We start from the raw sequence: 19,432 nt of genomic DNA, 5'->3' as shown, positions 1-19,432 counted from the left end.
AGGGGGGGGCCGCGAGCGGCGCGCGGGGGGCGGCAGGCCCCGCCCCTAACGGCTGCCCAAGGCTCCGGCGCGCGCCCCACGGGGGTGGGGGTGGGTAGCAGAGACGCGGCTCGTCTTCTCATTGGCTCCAACCTTGGCCTTAGGACGACGCCCCGCCCATCTGCTGGCTTTTCATTGGCTTCGCCTTGGGCCCCATCTCTGGCTTGGCGTCTCCCGGGTCCCGCCCCCGAAGTTTGACAGCGCCACGCCTGTGACTGCTTTTCATTGGCTGTCATCCTCCTCCTGAGACACACCCCCGGGTTCTTTATGCTTTATGCTCGGCTCCCGACACTTCCAACGCGAATGGACCTTCTTCTTAGCCGACGTCGGCGACCACTCCTCTGACGTTCGTAACTGATTCTCCCACAGCCTCAGGGCTTTTGCTCCATTCCTCAAGCGGTTTTTCCACGTCCCGGTCTTCCAGTCGCACCTCGTCAGGCCGACCCTCACCCCGCCCACCGAATGCTGAGGCCGCTCCGCCCTTGGACGTACTCAGAACACAGCCTGGGGTATTAGGGTTCTCCGGGACTTGGCCTCGCCCTACCCACGGGGCCTGTTCTGTGTCTCCGCTTCTACTGCTTGTTACAGGCAGGCCTCCAGCTTTGACTAGTTTCCCCTAGGAAAAGGTTTAGCCCGGAATGCCAGAACGTAGTTGTGTCCTCCATAAAATTAATCCTAATCATTCCTGCCATTGACTGAGCCAGGCTCAGAAAAAAATCTGTAACAATACTTTTTCTAAAAGAACTCTCACCGGTCATTCCCTTGACGGGGCCTCACCTCACAGGGTACTTCCTTTGTTCATTCATTCAAAAACTATGCTCACTGGATTTGTGGCTACATCGGTAATCGAAACAGGGGGAAACATACCCTATCTACATAGGAATTCAAAACCTAGTGAAGAAGGCAGACGATGAACAAAATTAATATTTTTATGTGTTTTTTTTTTTGAGAGGTTTTTGCTATAGGGCATGTGCGCTTGCCAGAAAGACAGAGACAGAGATAGAAAGCAAGAAATCACCCCCCCAGGGGGGATGGCTATGCTGCAATCCCTTCTCCATTCTCTTCTCGGAATCTTGGGCATGCAGGCGTGAGTTTAAGCCACTGGGTCCAGGACTCAAACTGCAGTCGACTACGTGGGAGTCCAGAGATATAGCCATTATGCCAACTGCTGCTCCCAAAATTACTATTTTTAAATATCAGATAGAAGATGATCAGGGAGCCAGCAGGTGGCCTAATGGTTAAGGTGTTGGACTCCCACATGGCTGACGAAAGTTCAAGTCCTGTACTTGGTGGCTTGAAATTCATATTGGGCATATGTGTCCAAAATCCTGAGAGAATGGAGGAGAGGAGTGATTTCTTGTTTCTGTCTCTCTGTTGGGTGAGCACATGTGTCCTATGGCAAAAATCTTTTTTTCTTTCTATGGAAAAAATTTTTTTTTTTTTTTTTTTTTTTTTTTTTTTAGTGGCACTAGAATTTATTATTAAGATGTTCTTTAATACAGACGCTGGAGCTTGCCCATGGGGCTCTTGATGTATAAAGCCCGGACGTTCGTAATGACACCAGGAAGTTAACAGCTAAGTGGATGTTGTACACAAGCTCATCATCTGTCATCTTAACATGGCCAATGGCCACAGCTAGACACAGCACCTTTCCATCTGGAACTTGATTATGGACTTCACCTCATCGACTTTGGCCACCATGTTCTCATTGTGTGTCAGCAGGGAAGAGAATTTACAGGCCTTGTTTAGACCTGGGCCCAGGATTCATGGAATCTGCTTTATCAGGGACTCTGAGGCCAAAAAGGCATCATTCTTCTTGGCCAGCTTCTTGACCAGCTTCTTATTCTTGTTGAGTTTCTTCAGCGCCTCGATGTCCATGTGGGGGATGTCCACAGCCTTGGCCTTGTTGCAGTACTGCTGGTCCCCCAGGACACACACGGAAAACTTGGGGCAGGGAGTGGACTTAAGCCTGACGGTGCCCGAGAAGTGCTTGTCCTTCTGATCATACAGGCTCCATCATTTTATTATGAAAACTTTCTAACAGAAAAGATTGAAAAATGTTTACAGGGTCACAGTTCTTCAAGCTGATCTGCAGCTCCACCATTTCCAAAAATGTCCAGTGCTTGTACTGGTTCCCGTGCAGGACTTCCCAGACCGCCTAGTACAGGGTGTCGCGAGAGACTTTGCTGCTCATGGTGCTTCACACCACGATAGCTGGAAAAGAGTGGCAAAAATCTTTCTAAAACAAAGAAGATGATCAGTTCTTTGGAGAAAAATTTAACAGAGATTGGAGAAAAGGAGTGTTAGGGGAAAATTCCATTTAGAGCTTATTTCAGGTTATTGAACCTGCTGACCTCACTTCCATCACAGGAATTTCCAATATGATGTTCCCTCTGCCTTATGGATCTCCCTCATCAACCAATGTGGCTGTTTTAATATACAGCTTCAAGTTCCTTGGCACTCATCTCCTCAAGAGGTGGAATCTATGCCTTTCCCCATGAATCGGGCAGCACTGTGACAGCTTCAACCAATATGAGGAAGGCTTCAAAAACTGATGGCAAGTAGAATTAAAATACATGTTTATTTGATGCAAAAATTTGGAAATCCATACGTAATTTCTTCCTAATACATACTTCCACGAACTCTTTGAAGAGCTCTTGTTGAGAATAGTGGAGCTGACACTGGGACTTCCAAAGCTAGATGGTAAAAGGCAAGGCAGCTTCTTCCTTGTCCACCAGAATGACTAACTATCGAGCCATGCGGCATCGTGTGAGAAGTGTAATTTGCCGCCCCAGCCATATTTAGAGGAAATCCAGCCAGCGGAGAGACTGTATAGGCATTACAGCCGACAGTCTCAGCTGAGCTCAGCCTTTGAACTGTCTTATCCCTGGTGGCAGCATGTGAGTGAAGTTCTAGATGATTCCATCCTGCAGCTGTCCAGTCACCTTTGGTCTTCCCAGATAAACCCTCAGACACCATGGGGCAGAAACAAACTATTCTCAACTGTGTCCTGTCCAGATTTCTGACTCACAGAACCCATGGGTGTTTTGAAAGAAAAATTTTTATTTAATTTTTATATATTATTATTATAAAATATGCAATAGGGCATGTGCAGTCACTAGAGACAGAGAGAGAGAGAAAATAAGAAAGCAAGCTGTCAGGTCTAGGACTTGAACCAAGGTCAGCCAGTGCCTTAACTAGCATGCTACCTGCCGGCCTCTCCATGGGCGTTTTTGTTTTTTAATTGCTAGAGGGTGTGTGTGCTCACTTGAGAGAGACAGATAGACAAAGGGAGAGGGAGAAAGTACCACCTCCCCCAGTGGGGCACGGTCGGTCATACTACAATGCCTCGTCTTCCAATTCTCCATTCCATCAGGATTTAAGGCATGCACCTAGCATGTTTTTTCAAACTGTCAGGGCCAAGATTCAAACCATGGTTGGCCATGTAGCATCTGGCTCAGGGGCTAGCCTTAAAATGATTACCTAACATGGCCATTTCATTTTGCGGGTGGCTTGTTACCCACCAATAGCAATTAGGGCAACCCCTTGTCTAGCAAATCATCCCTACCTGTCCCAGCTTAAGTGTAACTTCTTTCTAGGTCTCACTCCTCCCCCAAACTAGATAAGGTTCTGCTACTCTAAACCTCTTTTTATTTCTCCCTACATCTATACAGTTACTTTCTTTTGATCTCTTTTAAATGTATTTTTTTCCTTTCAAAAAGAAGTCTGGGGAACCAGCAGTTAGCATAATGGCTATGTCGCTGGACTCCCACGTAGTCGACCGTGGTTCGCGTCCTGGACCCAGTGATTTAAAACTCACGTCAGGCGCATGTGTGCGTGCATGCCCAAGATCCCGAGAGGAGAATGGAGGAGAGGGAATTGCAGCGTGACCATCTCCCCGGGGAGTGATTTCTTGCTTTCTGTCTCTCTGTCTCTCTCTGTCTGTCTGGCGAGCACACGTGCCCTATAGCAAAAACCTCTCCAAAAAAAAAAAAAGAAGTCTGAAAGCAAATATTTACCAGTCTGTGACCAACAGAAGCTACTGCTAGAAATCCATCTTATCCTTTCTTTTTTTTGTTAAGTATAGATAGCAAAACAACCCTAATCATACAGGATCCATCATTTTATTATAAAAACTTTCTAACAGAAAAGATTGAAAAATGTTTACAGTAGATATCCACATATCTACTACGTAGATCCTACCATTAACATTTTACTGCATTTGCTTTATCTCACATCTACCTATTACTCTATTCATCCACCGATCTAACTTGTCTTTGGTTGTATTTCAAAATAAATCACAGATATTGGTATATTGTCCCCTAGTATTTCTGTATGCATATCTGTAACCAGTTTTTTTTTTTTTAAGAGAGATTTTTGTGATAGGGCATGTACACTCACCAGAGAGATAGAGACAGAGAGACAGAAAGCACAAAATCACCCCTCCAGGAGAGATGGCAACGCTGCAATCCCATCTACTCCATTCTCCTCTAGGGATTTTGGGCACACAAGTATATGTGTCTGGTGTGAGTTTTAAGTGGCCAGCTCCAGGACTTGCACTTCAGTTGACTACATGGGAATCTAGCAATGTAACCATTATGCCATCTGCTAGTCCTGACCAGTTTATTTGCAATGTTTATTTTTTTCTTTACAGTAAACTTTACACACAACGAAACTCACAATTTTCACTGAGTTTGACAAGTGCTCACACCTGTGTCACTCAAGCCCATCCTCAGCACAGCAATTGTTTCTTTCATGTGGCTTCTAAAGCAAGTGTGTGAGAGAAAGACAGTGTGGGAGGCTGCGCACCGCAAATATCGCCAGTTTCTCAAAAAGCAAACAATTACACAATGCCAAAAGCCATGATTGGCTTCCCTTCAAAACCTCACCTTCAAAACCATACTCTGATTGGCCACTAGAATCCCTCAGATTTGTGTAACCAGCACCTCATGATTGGTCCACAAAGCAACCAATCATAACCCACCTTTTTACAACCAATCATAACACACCTTTTACAACCAATCACGGCCCACCAACATGTATATAACCACGACCCCTGGCCCACAGTCACCAGACTACCCTGAAGAGCCTGAAGAGCCATAATACTGCATCATCTCCAGATGACCCTGAAGACCCTGAAGAGTTGTAACACTGTGTCGTCTCTGTTTTGTAACACTGCTTCTTCCTCCGTCTCTCACTCCTTCCCTCAGGAAACCTGTTCGACTGTCCCTGGGGTCGGGATAAGACAGAAAGATTGGAAACCAGGTAGACTCTATCATCTTTTCTAACTGAACTTAGGAAGTTAAGTTGCATCACTTCCTCTGCATTCTGTTTGTTGGGAGGGGCCAGTCACAAGGGGCAGGGACACAGATTACCTCTTGATGGCAACTGTATCAAAGAATGTGCAGACAGGTTTATAACAATACACTTCCAATCTACTTTCTCTCTCTCACTCTCACTCTGTCCCTCTCCGGTCAAATTAAAAATAAATAAATAAATGTTAGATAATTCTTTAAAAAAAAAAGATGTTTGGCCTGAGAGGCTGTGGGAGTGGAGCCAAGGAAAGGAGTAGAATCAAATTTAGGACAATTAAGAGCTCAGTTTAGAACCCATGGGATTTAAGATGTCTCTTAGAGCTTTAGGTGGAGATGGCAAGTAGGGAGCAAGATGTAGGAGCCCAAGGTCCAGGGGCCAAATCTAGGCTAGAAACAGACATTGGGGACTATCAGACTAGAGATAAGGTTTAAAGCCAGTAAGTTAGACAAGAGCACCCAGGAGTGGATGTAGGTAGACAAATCAAAGCCATGGCCCTGGGACAGGCCACAGTTGACATGCTGGAGCAAAGAGGAGGTATGACCAGGGAGGTAGGGAGAAGGGTCCTGGAAGCAGGAGAAGGAAGTGCTTCCAAGAAGGAGGGATCAGCTGTGCCAAATGCTGCTTCGAATACAAGCCAGACAGACTGAGGACTGATCACTGTCCAATGCTCTGACGACCCTAGTAGCTTCATGGCCAGAGAACAATCCCTTTGGTCCCATCAGACAAGAGGTTCCGCTCTGGAGTTGAGAGTCAGGTAAGTCAGTCTTGCTGGAAGTCTTGTCAGAATCTGCCCCACCAAGCACATACACACATACCCCAAGGAGGATGAAACCAAAAAATTATTTTAAAATATTTTATTTAACTTTATTTATGTATCCACTTATTTATTTTTAACTTGACCAGAGAGGGACAGAGAAATAGAGAGAAGAAGTGAAAAAGCAAGCCGCCAGGTCTGGGACTTGAACCACCATCAGCTATGTGGGAGTCTAGTGCCCTTAACCACCATGCCACCTGTTGGCCCCCCCAAATAAGATTTTGAACCAGATTTTTTAAAAAGAATTATTTTGTTTAACTTTATTTATTTTAAGAGAGAAGAGAGAGAGAGTGTGTGTGTGTGTGAGAGAGAGAGAGAGAGAGAGAGAAGGCAAGTCACCAGGTCCCGCACTTTAAACCATGGTCATCCATGTGGGAGTTCAGAGCTCTTAACCACACCACCTGCTGGCCCCTTGAACAGATTTTGCTTCAGGGGTGTGTGGCAGAGTCACATGGTGAGGTGGGCACATTTCCTTAAATATATAACCCTTGGCTTTTCCAGAATCTTTCTCAGAGATAACTAGTAAACTGAAAAATAGAAAAAATAGAATTTACACAATTCAAAGTCTCCTGGCTTCAAGAGAGCCTCCTTCCCTCCGCAGCCTCCTCCTTGGGGACCTGGAGGGTGACCTGGCTGAAGGGAACCAAGGTCCTGGGTCTTCCACATGGTCCAACAGAAGGGATAATCGTGCATCCACGTTCCTAGAGAAAAGCCGAGCAGAGTCATATGCTTAGAATCAGGGTCTAGGGGGCGCAGCAGATGGCGTAATGGTTATATTGCTGGACTTCCATGTAGTCAACTGCAGCTCAAGTACTTGATGCAGTGGCTTAAAAATCACACCAGGCACATGTGCCTGCATGCCCAGTATCCCGAGAGGAGAAGGGACTGTGGTGTGGCCATCCCCCCTGGGGGCTGATTTCTCCCTTTCTTTCTGTCCCTGTCTGTCTAGTGAGCACAAATGCCTTATAGCAAAAAAGCTCTCTCAAAAAAAAAAAAAAAAGAATTAGGGTCTAGAGCTGTGAAAGGAGTTTGGGGAAAGGACTTAGGAGAGTGGGCACCCAATAGTGGGGTCTCAGAGAATTTGGGGGTGGGGTGGAGGGAGGAGGAAGAAGGGGGGAGGGAAGGGAGTGAGGGGGGAAGGGAGTGGGGAAAGCCCAGGGTTACAGATCCTGGTGATGGAGTTACCTCTTTTGCTGACGCAGCTCTGCTCTCTGGGCTCTTAGCACCTGCAGCACAGGGTCGTCCTGGAACTCGCTGCCATCAGAGTCTGGGGGAAGAAGAATGAGGTCCAGGGGGCGGAACGCTTAGGGGGCCAGGCTGTCACCGGGCACCACGCTCACCTTCAGCAGCCTCCAGAAGTCGGGCGGCCTGAGAGAGTAAGTCCTCCGAGGGGGTGTGGTGAGCAGTGGGGGAGGGCGTGGCCACAGCCTGCAGCGACCCCACCTCTAACGTAGGTGGTGGGGCCTTGACTAGAGTGGACAGCTCCTCAGCAACAGGGGGTGAGCCCTTGGGCTGTGGATACCCAGCTTCAGAAGAGGGAGTTTTGCCCTTCCCAGGCACTGATCCTGTTTGGGGTCTCTGGCGGGGTGTAGCCTTGGCTTTCCGAGCCTCTGCCTTAGACAGACACTGTGATTCAGATAGAGGGGCCGTGACCTCTGTATGAGGGGACTTAACCTTGGTTTGGGGGTGCTTGGCCTTGACTTTTGGAAATTCAGCCATGGGTGGAGAAAGGCTTTCAAGGTGAGGGGGTGTGTCCTCCAGGCTGTCAGGGAACAGCCGGGCTGTCACTACCTGGCCTAGAGCACCCCTGAGCTGGGAGTCAGGCTCCTCGCTAGCTGCTGTGACTTGCCTGGCAGCCTCCCTGCGTGGGGCCCTGCCCCTCCGAGGCTTATGACCCACCCTCTCAGGCTGAGCAGAGCTGTCTGGCTCAGGGATGGAAGGGCCCTGAAGAACAGGAGGGAGTGCCGGGGTGGAGGCCAAGGGAGCCTGGGTAGAAGCTGGGGGTGCTGCAGTAGAGGCCAGAGGAGCCAGGGTGGAGGCTAAGGGAACTTGGGTGGAGGCTGGTGGTGCTGGGGTGGGAGCTGGGGGAGCTGGGGGAGCTGGGGTGGGAGCTGCTTGTGTGGGAAGAACAGCCCCAGGAGATACCCAGGGACCCCAAAGGCTGGACTGTGGGGCCCAGAAGAACCCATGGGGGCTGGGGGCCCAGAAAATGGGTGGAGAGGACCCTGGGGGAACAGGAGGCCTCTCCACATAGAAAGGTTCCAGGGAACCAGGATGGGACATTCTGCTCCACAGTGGGGTGCAGTTAGGCCGGGTCCCCAGGGAACCAAAGGTCTCTGCAGTGGCAGGGAAGGTCTGCAAACAGAAAGAGGGATTGAGAGGGAGAGAATGAGGTGGAGGGTCCTCAATTTCCCTCAGACTCCTCTCCTCCCTCTTCCAACTCCCCTAAGGCTCCTTACTCCAGCCTCCTTAGGCTCCTCCCTCTCTCAATTCACCTGAGTGGTGAGGGCAGAGGTTCGGGATGGCACCCAGGGTCCATCACCCTCTCCTCTTTGAGCCTGTTCAAGCTTCCGCCGCTGCCGCCACTGGTACAGAATGTCATCCTCTGGCCGGAGTGGTGCCCGGGAGGCCGGGGCTGGAGCAGGGGTCGGGGCCTGGGCAGGTGGCTCTGTTGGGTTTTCTATGGGAGTAGAGAGGAGAAGGTTAAGCCAAGGTAGTCAGCAACCCGACAAAGGCCTGTACACACCCCATGACCCTACCAGAGGGTTATTCAGACAGGCTCTCCAGATAATGTCCCAGCTCATCTTGAGTGGCAAGGGAGGAAGAGGGCAAAGCCAGACAGGGCACTCCTGGCTTTTAACCTGTCATTATTCAAAGCTTCATTCTATAAGCATTGAGCTCTCAGGAACTGCCAGGCACTTAGTTCTGAATGTTGGAATTACAGCCATGAACAAGACAGATTGTCCAGAATCTGCCCATTTCTCCCCCATCCCCATCCCCTCACCCTGGTCCAGCCCCACCCACCCCACCCGGACTACCACCCACAGCCTATTCCCTGCTCTCCCTACTCTCCTCTCCATTTGCAGCCAGAGGGCACCTGAGTCAGTTCAGGGCCATCCTGGTTAAGATCCTGCCCCTGGGGGCCAGCCAGGTGGCAGTGGTTAAGATGGCTAGGTCCCACATAGGGTGGGAGCGCTGGATCTAACTTAAAAACATTCCAGGTATGGGGACCAGCAGTTAGCGTAATGGCTATGTCTCTGGGTTTCTATGTAGCCGACCACGGTTAGAGTCCCGGACCCAGAGGCTTAAACTCATACCGGGCGTGTTTGCATGCGTGCGTGCCCAAGATCCCAAGGGGAGAATGGAAGAGAAGGGATTGTGGCATGGCCATCCTCCCTGGGGGGTGATTTCTCGCTTTTTGTCTCTCTCTGTCTGGTGAGTGCACGCGCCCTACACCAAAAACCTCTCCAAGAAAACCATCCCAGATATGGGGCCAGCAAGGTGGCAAGGTGGTGTGGTAGTTAAGGCACTTGACTCCTATGGTTGACCATAGTTTGAGTCCCAGACCTGGCAGCTGGAAACACAACAGTTGCATGCACATGTGTGCTCAAAATCCTGAGAGAAGAGTGGAAGAGAAGGGATTGTGGCGTGGCCATCCCCTCTGGGGGGTGATTTCCCACTTTCTGTCTCTCCACAAGCACATGCACTCTAAAGCAAAAGAAGCCTCTCTCCTAAAAAAAATAAAATAAAAAAAGAAATACCAGGTGTGTGTGCATGCTGGCATTTGTGCACGTGTGCACTCAAAATCCCAAGAGGAGACTGGAGGAGAAGAGCATGGCATTCCCCCTGTGGGGTGCTTTCTCATTTTTCTCTGTTTCTCCTTCTCTCCGGCAAGTACACACACCCTTTAACTCTGCCTGGTAAAAGGCAAAGGAGGCTTATGAACTCGTGGTTCCCTCTGCCTCCATACTTGTCCTTCATGTGTTGTAGTGTTTGCTTCCTCACAGCCCTCAGTTCTTTGCCCAAATGTCACCTACTTTGTGAGGCCCATGCTGGCTACCCTACTCGAAACTGAGACAACCCCCAGCTCTCCCATTCCCTGCCCTCTGTCCTGTTCCATTTTTTTCTCTAGCACCTCCCACCTTTTCATATCCTAAATATTACACTTCTTGGCTAATCTGTTGTTCATTCCTCCCTCCATGACGCCAGCTAGGCACAGGCAGTGATCTGTGGTCGTCCATTACCATATTCCAGTGACAAAGACAGGGCCTGGTGTAATCATATTTGAGGCACGAGTGCAGAGGACCTGCTTCTTATGCTCCATCCCAGTGCTCAGCTCTGTACTGGAGACACAGCAAGACAGGGCTGTGCCAGGGCCTGCAGTCAATCCAGTGACGCAGACAGCATCTCCACCACCCAGAATGTCATTTCATCAGTCATGATCAGTGGAGCTACCATGACCTCTCAGAGGCCCGACCATCTGATGTTGCACAGAGAAGGGGGGCTGTCACCCCAGATCTCTCCCTCCCCCTGGCAACTTCCCTCCGCTCCCTCCTATGGCTCTAACTGGGTGACTGGCCACTGAGACTAGGAGTGGATCACAGTGTAAGGGCTCTGTGGGGGGTGGGTGGCTGTCTCTTCGTGGAAATAAACACTTCAAAAAAATGCTTTAAGGGGCCAGCAGTTAGCGTAATGGCTATGTCGCCGGACTCCCATGTAGTTGACCGCGGTTTGAGTCCCGGACCTGGTGGCTTAAACTCACACCAGGCGCATGTGCGTGCATGCCCAAGATCCTGAGAGAAGAATGGAGGAGAAGGGATTGTGGCGTGGCTTTCTCGCTTTCTGTCTCTCTGTCTCTCTCTTTCTGGTGAACGCATGCACCCTATAGCAAAAACCTCTCCAAAATAAAAAGAAAAAAAATGCTTTAAGAGAATTTTATATGTTTCAGTGTAATAGACATAGCAAAAAATGTGACACTCACCCTAAATTAAATGAATCAATATGGATACAATCTCTCTCTCTGTCTGTCCCTCTCTGGTGAGCTCACATACCCTATAGCAAATTAAAAAAAAATAATAATAGGGGCCAGCAGGTGTTGTGGTGGTTAAAGGTGAATTCCCATGGCTGACCATGGTTCAAGTCCTGAAACTGGCAGCTTGTTTTCTCACTTTCTCTCTCTCTCCCTCTCTGGTCTAATTAAAATAAGTAAATAAATAAAGTTAAATAAAATAATTCTTTAAAAATAAATAAATAAAATTATTAGCTGTGCGAATTGCTTTCCATATATTCACTGACTCATTTAATCCTCACAATACCCTTAGGAGAGGAGTATGGTTATTATCCCTGTTTTACAGTGGCAGGTAACAAGGCCCAGGAAGAACCAAAGTCATACAGCTGGTTCACAGAGCTGGGATCTGCACCCAGGCTGCCTCAGTCCTTGCCTCCTTGCACTTACCAGGTGCCCTGGGGCCAGGGTCTTTGCTGGAGTCAGAGGTGAAGGTTGTGGAGAAGGGAGAGAGGCCATCAGAGTTGATGGGGAATGAGGAGCTACTGGCATCACTGGGGCTGAGGGTGGAGGAGGAGGAGATGGAGGCCTTGCTGCAGGGAGAAGAAAGAAGTGAGGCAATGGAAGTCTCAGAGGCAGTGTGCTGGCCAAAGCTGCGGGAGTGGGAAGGATGATGGGGGTGGAGAGGTGGGGAGTGGAGGCACCTGCGTTTGAGCAGCCTGCCAGCTCTGCTTTGTAGGCTCAGAGTCTCCAGGTCCAGGAGGGAGGAGTTCCATGTGTGGAGGCTCTATGGGTGAGATGGGTCAGGGCCAGCCCCGACCCCAAAGGTTGCTGAGAAAGAAGCTCTAGAAAGAGAGCTTGGAGTGTGGAGTGCAGGTCTGTACCCCACTTTCTATCCTCACATGCTAACTTAGAATCTGATCTTTCTCCTAAGGGCAGAGAGACCCAGTTTTCTTCTTTGGATCCAGACCTTCATATGCAAGTTATTGTTGGAGAAGGATCCCAACCCTCATCTTCCAGAGCAGACCGACTAATCAAAACATTCCATCCTCTCTTCTGTCTCTCTGTCTCTCTCTGTCTGTCTGGCGAGCGCACACGCCCTATGGCAAAAACCTCTCAAAAAAAATTCCATTCTCTTATTCACAGTGATTGGCTCAAGGATAGGGAAATGAGATTGAGTCCTGGGTTTTTAGATGGGGCTACTGGAAAAGCTCCCACTTTCTACTGAAGAAACTGAATCAGTACCATGAGAGCCCAAAGTCATTGAGAATCATCTTGGTTAGGGGCCAGCAGGTGGTATGGTGGTTAAAGTGCTGGACTCCTACTATGGCCAAACATGGTTCAAGTCCTGGACTTGATGGCTTGCTTTCTCACTTTTCCTTTCTCTCTCTCTCTTTTGTGCCCTGCAGGAAATTAAAATAATATTAATAACAAATAAGGGAACAGCAGATGGCATAATGACTATGTTGCTGGACTCCCATGTAGTCGACTGTGGTTCAAGTCCGAGACCCGGTAGCTTAGACTCATGCCAGGCGCATGTGCATGTGTGCCCAAGATCCCAAGAGGAGAAGGGATTGCGGTGTGGCCATCCCCCCTGAGGGGTGATTTCTTGCTTTCTGTCTCTCTGTCTCTGTCTTTCTGGTGAGCGCATGCGCTCTATAGCAAAAACCTCTCAAAACAACAACAAAAAAAACAAATAAATTTTTCTTTTTTAAAAAAGAATCACCTTGGCTGTTGTGAGGGGAAGGCCCGCCTGAGATCAAACCCAACAAAGAGGAACATGGAGCCAGAACTGGGTATAGCCATGCATGAAAGCATCTACTTTTGAATTTCTGAATTATATTAGCCAGCAAATCCTCTTTTTGTTTAAGCTTCCTTGAATTAGCAATCAGCTCTAATTCTATCTCATTGCTTAGAAGTCAGGCACAAAGGGGAGAAAGTGGATGGAAATGTCACCTGCTTTATTTCCTGAAGAGGGGCCACCTTGACAGGCGTTGGGACTGTTGTACTGGGTCTTCCTTCTGGTTTGTTGGCTCCTGCCAAGAAGCCTCAATTGAGTTATGGGGGCCAGGAGAAGTTGGCTACTAGGAGCATTGATGAGTTTAGGCCTGGAGTGAATGGGACCTGAGGACGTACCTGCTGCAAGTTGACCGCTGGGGTCTGTAGAATCAGGCCGCAGCCACCAAAAGTCAGCTGGGGTTGGTCCTGCAGGTTGACGATCCTCTCGGCTTGTAGGTTGAGCCTGGCGGAACCTGTTTATATACCTGGAGCACCAGGGGATGGGAGGAGTGTGGTATGAGAAGAGTGTGGTATAACAACGATAATAGTCACAAAAGCCAGTGTTTATCAAGCACTATGGCAGCGCCTGGTAGTCGGCCCTCAATATCTGTTTTCTTTTATTGGATAGTAACACAGTTTTTAGCTGGGCACACAGTCACTCTTCTGTAGACTACGTTTACTAGGCACCTTCATAACTTGTGACCATGTGATTAGGCTCTTCTCTGTATAAGATACGGTTCTGGAAAGTCAACGTGGTTGGGAGCCATGCTGGTCCATGAAGGAAAGTGCAACAAGGGACAGGAGAGCAACAAGACAGAAAGAAACTGTGTCTGTCCCTGACACCTCACTAGGGACTACCCTGTCAGCCCTGGTTGCTTCTGCCTAGACTGTTAGGTGAGGGAGAAATAGGTGCTACCTTGTTTAAGGTAGTAATTACTTTGGGACTCTTCATTACAGCAGCTGGGCCTGTACCCTACAAATCCTAGTGCTGTGTGACCAGCACTGTTATAGATCATTACTTACGGTAATAATTGCTGTAAGCTCTAAGCAGCCCTATGGACGGGATATGTGCATTAATATTCCTGACTTACAGCTATGCAAACTGAAGCCAAGACCATACAGGGAATAAGGGCCAGAGCTGGGATTTGAACCAAGGCAGCCTAATTCCAAGAGCTCTTAATAATACACATGATAGGGCCAGCAGGTGGCATGGAGATTAAGGTGCGGCATCCCACAGTCAAGCTTCACAGTTTGAGTCCTGGACCCAGCAGCTAAAGAGTCATACCAGGTATATATGCATACAATCCCTAAATCTTGAGTAGAGAAGGGATTGAGGCATGGCCATCTCCTGGGGGGTGATTTCTCACCCTCTCCTCTGTCTCTGGTGTGCACAGCCACCCTATAGCAAAAACTAATATATACGTACATACATACACACACACGATATACCTCGCCCTAAAAGAGCACAGCATAAATAGCTCTGGCTGAAGTGATTATTATGGGATGTTGCCTTTCTCCCTCTAACCCAAACCTCCCCCTCCGGAGCTGCTTGTACTTACTTGGCCACCACAGAGTCCCCACTGCTAACCAGGGTGAGTGGTGAGGAGGCCCCCATCTGCACCTCAGTAGTACTGGGTGGGGAAAGGGCCCCTGAACTGGATGACCAGGACTCCTCAAGCAGCTCAGGGGAGTTGAGACCTGTGGCTTGAGCCTTGGGAACTTGTGGGAGCTTGGATCTCTGGGATCTGGATGGGCTCAGTGTCTAAGATGGGGGAGAGCAAAAGAAAAAGTGAGGCCTGAGGGGTCATTCCTGTAGGACAAAGAAAACACACATGAAGTCACAGTCCAGAAGGGAGGAAACGCATCCTGTGATGGTAACACCCTGATTGGGGCTGTCATGGGGAACTCGGGTGGTAGAGATCTGAACAAGGGTGAGGCTATGGCGAGGTGAAGAGGGGCTCTCTCTTCATCTCTCATCTCCATCCGTCATCACATATTTTCCTTCTCTCTAGTGGTCACTCCCCTGCTACTGGGCTGGATGGAGCCCAGCACTCTCTGTGGGGGGTCCTCACCTTCGGGCACCAAGTGTGGCTTTGGGATGGCAAGGAGTGACTTTGACCCAAGGGAGCATCTCCAAAGGAACTGTCTTGGATGGAGAAAACTGGAAGGCTGCAAGAGAAGATGGGGTTGGAAGACAGAGCATGCGGGCAGAACCAGACAATTGCTGAGAATTTCTAGGCTATAATGTCCATAAAGCACAACTGTACGTTCAAGATAGTGACAATTGAGATGCTGGACCCAGGAGACCAGCAGCAGCTTTTAAAGAGAAGAAACCAGAAACCAGTAGCCAGCAGTTCTCAACCCTGGATGCCGTCTGGAAGGGTCCTTTTAAAATTACAGGCGAGTAACTCCCGCCCCAGACTAATAAAGTGAATACGTGTAAGTAGATCTAGGCGCCCATATGTGTTTTGCAGAGTCCCAGGTGATTCTCAAGTGGAGCTCAGGCTAAGAACCGCGACTAGACCCTATCACCATAAATTTCCCGTAAGTCTTTAGGAACACGAAGCGAAGTGCAGATGAACTACAAACCCCACGATTCACTTGGCTCCACCCACTCGGGAGAGTGCCAAGACAGCGCCCATAGTGTATGGGGCACTCTCCAAAATTAAGAGACTCAATTTCCGAGCTGCCCTTGAACAACCGTAGAGAAAAGACTTCTTGGCGTCACTCAGAGCGATACATATGGCGTTTATGGGACCTTCGGGATTAAGTCCAAGGCCGGAGCGGCCAAAGGCTGTGGGGCATCTTGGGAGTTGTAGTTCCGGTGCTAATTGAGCCCCAAAGACTCCGGACCCCAACTAGTCAGTGTGACCCTCATCCCTGGTCCTCTCCAGGCCTCCCGTACTCCTTAGAAGTGGGATCGGTCTCACCTGCGGTCCATCCCACAACTGCCTCACGCTTCTGCCTGCTCCGGCTCTTCACCGGACACACCCGGCGCGCATCCTTGTCGCTTAGCAATGTCCTATCAGTCCCGCCCCGTCTGGGAGCGCCCGCGCAGAAAGAGAGCAGCCTCCGAGGCGACCAATGATAGTGAGGAAAACAAAAGCGGCCAAAGGGAGATGCCCCACGACTGGCTGTAACACTGGCCTGTCTGAGAGGCCACGTTTGATTGGAGAGCCTGTAGCGTGGCAGAAGTAATTGGCAAGGCCCTGGACCAATGGAAAAGGTCTGGGGCTGGGCCTGCGGTTAGGAGGTGATCTGAAGTACTCTCGCTTTCCCAATCCAGTTTTCTAACCGTCTTCCCTATTGCTGCGGTAGTCTTGTCCCGTCTCCAGTCTAACTACCGTTCTTCCCGTTTCCGGGGTGACCGGAGAGTCTGTGCCCTTTCTAACCGTCATCTCTCCATCAGTCAGGACGGTCAGCCTGTCCTCACGGTCATGTAACTATGTCCCTCTTGCTGCAGGAGCAGCTGGCTGCAATTATTGCCAAGCCTGGGCTCTTTGCCGAGGTAGCGGGATCAAAATGAGCTATTTCGGGCCCCGGCGCGCGGCCCCTGGGGGGCCAGCCCGGACTCTTCGTGCTCGCGCCCCCCGCCGCTGCGCACCTGAAGCTGAGTCAGAGGCACAAAATTAGGCCCTGCCCGCCAAGGGGTTGAGCCCAAGGCCCGACTGAGATGGGGGTAGGGTCTGTTCTGTGTCCTCTTGACAGCCCGGCCCAGCTACAACATTCTCTCGGAATCTGCTCCTAAGACCTCCATCTGCGTCATCCTCAGAGCTGCCAGCGAGGCGGGGGCGGATTGAAGGGCCTAGAAGCTCTGCAGAGGGCTTCTTGGGGCCTGGGTTCCGCATCCCTCCCTCAGCCTTATTTTCCCCTTCGGAAATAGGGGAATCTTAATGACACCTCTCTGGCAGTCTTTGCCAGGTATCCAGTAGGCGTTTAATAAATGGCCAAGTCATTGTTGGGGTTTCTAAATAAGGCTCTACTAATGGCCGGTTCTGGCCCAGGTCCCAGTGTCCCCGGGCGGCCCCCCGGAGGCCGGCACGGGGCGCACTATAAATCGGCGCCTGCACTCGCTGGGGCACTGCGGAGGTGGAACAGGATGGAGATTCCCGTGCCTGTGCAGCCGTCGTGGCTACGCCGCGCCTCAGCCCCGGTGCCCGGAATTTCGGCGCCGGGACGCCTCTTTGACCAGCGCTTCGGCGAGGGGCTGCTCGAAGCCGAGCTGGCTGCGCTCTGCCCCGCAGCGCTCGCCCCCTACTACCTGCGCGCACCCAGCGTGGCGCTGCCTGCCGCCCAGGTGCCAGGCCTGGGGGAGGGGTATTGGTCCACTTTTAAGGCTAGGGGTCTAGGTCACTCGGGGGCGAGGGGACGTCTATCGACTTCGAGTGGGGACCAGCGTCTGGCCACTCAGGGGCTTTCGGAGTCCCCGAGTGCGGGATCTCAGAGGCCAGGTTACTGAAGCGGGAGGAAGGTCCCCGTTGCTCTACCGGGGTGTCTCATTAGCTCTGAGGAGGGTGGACGTGCTGGGGCACTAATAGGGTGGGAGCGGTCACTCTGATGGTGTCTTAGTGATTGAAAGAGGTGGTGACCCAGGGAATCTGGAAAAAGGGGGGGGGGCAGTGACTTCCAAGGATATGGAATGTACTGTTAGTCTTGAGAAAAGACTTTGGAGACTGGGTGTGGTGACCAACGTGTTTTGGAGGGGTGTGTGTGTTGGGGTGGGGGCTGGCCACTCTGAAGTCGGGGGAGGGTACCAGTAACTGCTGAGGGCGCAGGAGACCTATGACATGAGTGGGAGGGCAGAAAGAGGGCTCTGGAGACTGCGGAAAGAGGCACGCTGGCGATTTCTGGTCGGGGTGGGGCTAGGGGCCCAGGGACTCCGGGGAGGCGCGCTGTGGAAATCAGTGGGGGGGAGCGGGGCGGAGGGACTACAGAGAGTCGTCGACACTGGGGGAGGGCGCGGGCCTCCCCATCCTGTGAAGGTGGGGGAGCCTCATCACTCTAGGTGAGAGTGGAGTTCCAGCGACTACAGGGGAAAGAGGATCTATTTTGACCCCGAAGCCTCGGAATAGGAAAGGGGACGCCTCAATTTCGGAAGCCAAGGTCTGCCCTAGCACCGGAACCGAGCGACCAGAGGGGCGGGGCCACGCTGGGTCCCGGAGCCTCTCCCCGCCCCCTGACAGTCCCGCCCCCGCACCGATTGTGCGTAGGTGCCGACCGACCCCGGCCATTTCTCGGTGCTGCTGGATGTGAAGCACTTCTCGCCGGAGGAAATCGCTGTCAAGGTGGTTGGCGACCACGTGGAGGTGCATGCACGCCACGAGGAGCGCCCGGTGAGCCCAGGACCTAGGAGGGCCCGATCGTGTACTCGGATGGGCAAACCAGGGGGGCGGGACACCTATGGGAAGAGGCGGGGCCAGATCTCCAACTCGAAGGTGCAGACGGGAGGGGCGGGACACCTACCGCAGTGGGCGGGGCCGGGTCGCATAGTCTGGATGGATCGACGGGGGGGCGGGGCACCTGCAGGAAGGGGCGGAGCTGGATTGCGTAGTCTGGATGGGTTGACCGAAGGGGCGGAGCCGGAACTCATAATCTGGATGGGCAGGGCACCTATAGAAGGAGCGGAGCTCAAACTTCTCCTTTCAGGATGAGCACGGATTCGTCGCGCGCGAGTTCCATCGCCGCTACCGCTTGCCGCCTGGCGTGGACCCTGCAGCCGTGACATCCGCGTTGTCACCCGAGGGCGTCCTATCCATCCAGGCCGCACCAGCGTCGGCCCAGGCCCCACTGCCGCCACCAGCTGCCGCCAAGTAGGGGTCCAGGCGTGCCTGAACCCTGGGGGCCGCCTCAGGTTCCCCTTTAAAGCCGATCTGACTCCGCCCAGCCAGATGTCCCGAGCGCGCCAAGACGTCCTCTCACCCAGTCTGGGATCTTACCCTGACCTTTCTACCCTATATCCAACCTTGATCATTTAGACCCTTCCACTGACAGTCCCCTTACACTCCCCCTCCAACTGCATCACAACACCTACAAGTACTACTCAGCCCTCAGTGCCTCATGCCCACCGACCTGTTTCTTGCCACACAGCAACACTCAGGACTCCCTACTTACCTCTTTTTTAACTCTATGAAGACACACCCACATCCTATTTCCATCGCTGCCCCCAGTCTGACACGTTTATGCTGCAGACAGTCCAGCTCCCACTCCTGGCATAATCATCCACAGTGCCTGAATGTCCCAGACTGCGCAGACCTCAAGCACCCCAGACCATCCAGGCCTGGTTCCAAATCTGTTCTCCCTGCCGGAGACCAGACTCTCCACTACCCTAAGCCCACCATCCACACTCCTCTTACCCTCCAGAGTCCAAGTGAGCAGCTGTTCTTTCATTCCCTTCCTCCCTCTGCATTCCCTGCTGCCCTACCCCCACTCCTGCCTAGGCTCACTCCAATAAATGCGCTAGCACTGTGCCAACTCCTTTA

The 19,432-nt window shown here is 51.2% G+C and overlaps 2 protein-coding genes and 1 pseudogene across 2 annotated transcripts; 1 reads left to right on the top strand and 2 right to left on the bottom strand.

Annotated features, from left to right (window-relative positions):
* Positions 1 to 1,532: 1,532 nt before the first annotated feature.
* LOC102489805 (60S ribosomal protein L10a-like) lies at positions 1,533 to 2,233 on the bottom strand (annotated as a pseudogene).
* A 4,271-nt stretch (positions 2,234 to 6,504) lies between these two features.
* Positions 6,505 to 15,996, bottom strand: PROSER3 (proline and serine rich 3). The gene is made up of 11 exons (XM_006171656.3): positions 15,884 to 15,996; positions 15,026 to 15,122; positions 14,513 to 14,715; positions 13,311 to 13,438; positions 13,131 to 13,210; positions 11,879 to 11,961; positions 11,625 to 11,767; positions 8,665 to 8,849; positions 7,510 to 8,524; positions 7,355 to 7,436; positions 6,505 to 6,870 (listed from the first exon to the last, which is right to left on the bottom strand). Exons 1-11 carry the CDS (start codon positions 15,892 to 15,894, stop codon positions 6,729 to 6,731), a joined length of 2,169 nt encoding a protein of 722 aa, XP_006171718.1. The 5' UTR covers positions 15,895 to 15,996; the 3' UTR covers positions 6,505 to 6,728.
* A 1,023-nt stretch (positions 15,997 to 17,019) lies between these two features.
* On the top strand, positions 17,020 to 19,418 carry HSPB6 (heat shock protein family B (small) member 6). The gene is made up of 3 exons (XM_006171652.3): positions 17,020 to 17,250; positions 18,164 to 18,286; positions 18,600 to 19,418. Exons 1-3 carry the CDS (start codon positions 17,053 to 17,055, stop codon positions 18,765 to 18,767), a joined length of 489 nt encoding a protein of 162 aa, XP_006171714.2. The 5' UTR covers positions 17,020 to 17,052; the 3' UTR covers positions 18,768 to 19,418.
* Positions 19,419 to 19,432: the final 14 nt, after the last annotated feature.

Source organism: Tupaia chinensis, unplaced genomic scaffold (assembly GCF_000334495.1).
Source record: "Tupaia chinensis unplaced genomic scaffold, TupChi_1.0 Scaffold149922_1, whole genome shotgun sequence".
NCBI lineage: Eukaryota > Metazoa > Chordata > Mammalia > Scandentia > Tupaiidae > Tupaia > Tupaia belangeri.
This window is presented reverse-complemented; position numbering and strand designations above follow the sequence as displayed.

What these genes read in the sequence shown, in the direction of transcription:
- PROSER3 (XM_006171656.3), bottom strand. An exon ending in GGGGACTCTGTGGTGGCCAA is followed by an intron (nt 13,439 to 14,512) that starts GTAAGTACAAGC and finishes CTGGTGCTCCAG; the next exon opens with GTATATAAACAGGTTCCGCC. An exon ending in CCCTGGCCCCAGGGCACCTG is followed by an intron (nt 8,850 to 11,624) that starts GTAAGTGCAAGG and finishes CTACTCCCATAG; the next exon opens with AAAACCCAACAGAGCCACCT.
- HSPB6 (XM_006171652.3), top strand. Translation starts at nt 17,053, where the DNA reads ATGGAGATTCCCGTGCCTGTGCAGCCGTCGTGGCTACGCCGCGCCTCA. An exon ending in TGGCGCTGCCTGCCGCCCAG is followed by an intron (nt 17,251 to 18,163) that starts GTGCCAGGCCTG and finishes GATTGTGCGTAG; the next exon opens with GTGCCGACCGACCCCGGCCA. An exon ending in CACGCCACGAGGAGCGCCCG is followed by an intron (nt 18,287 to 18,599) that starts GTGAGCCCAGGA and finishes TTCTCCTTTCAG; the next exon opens with GATGAGCACGGATTCGTCGC.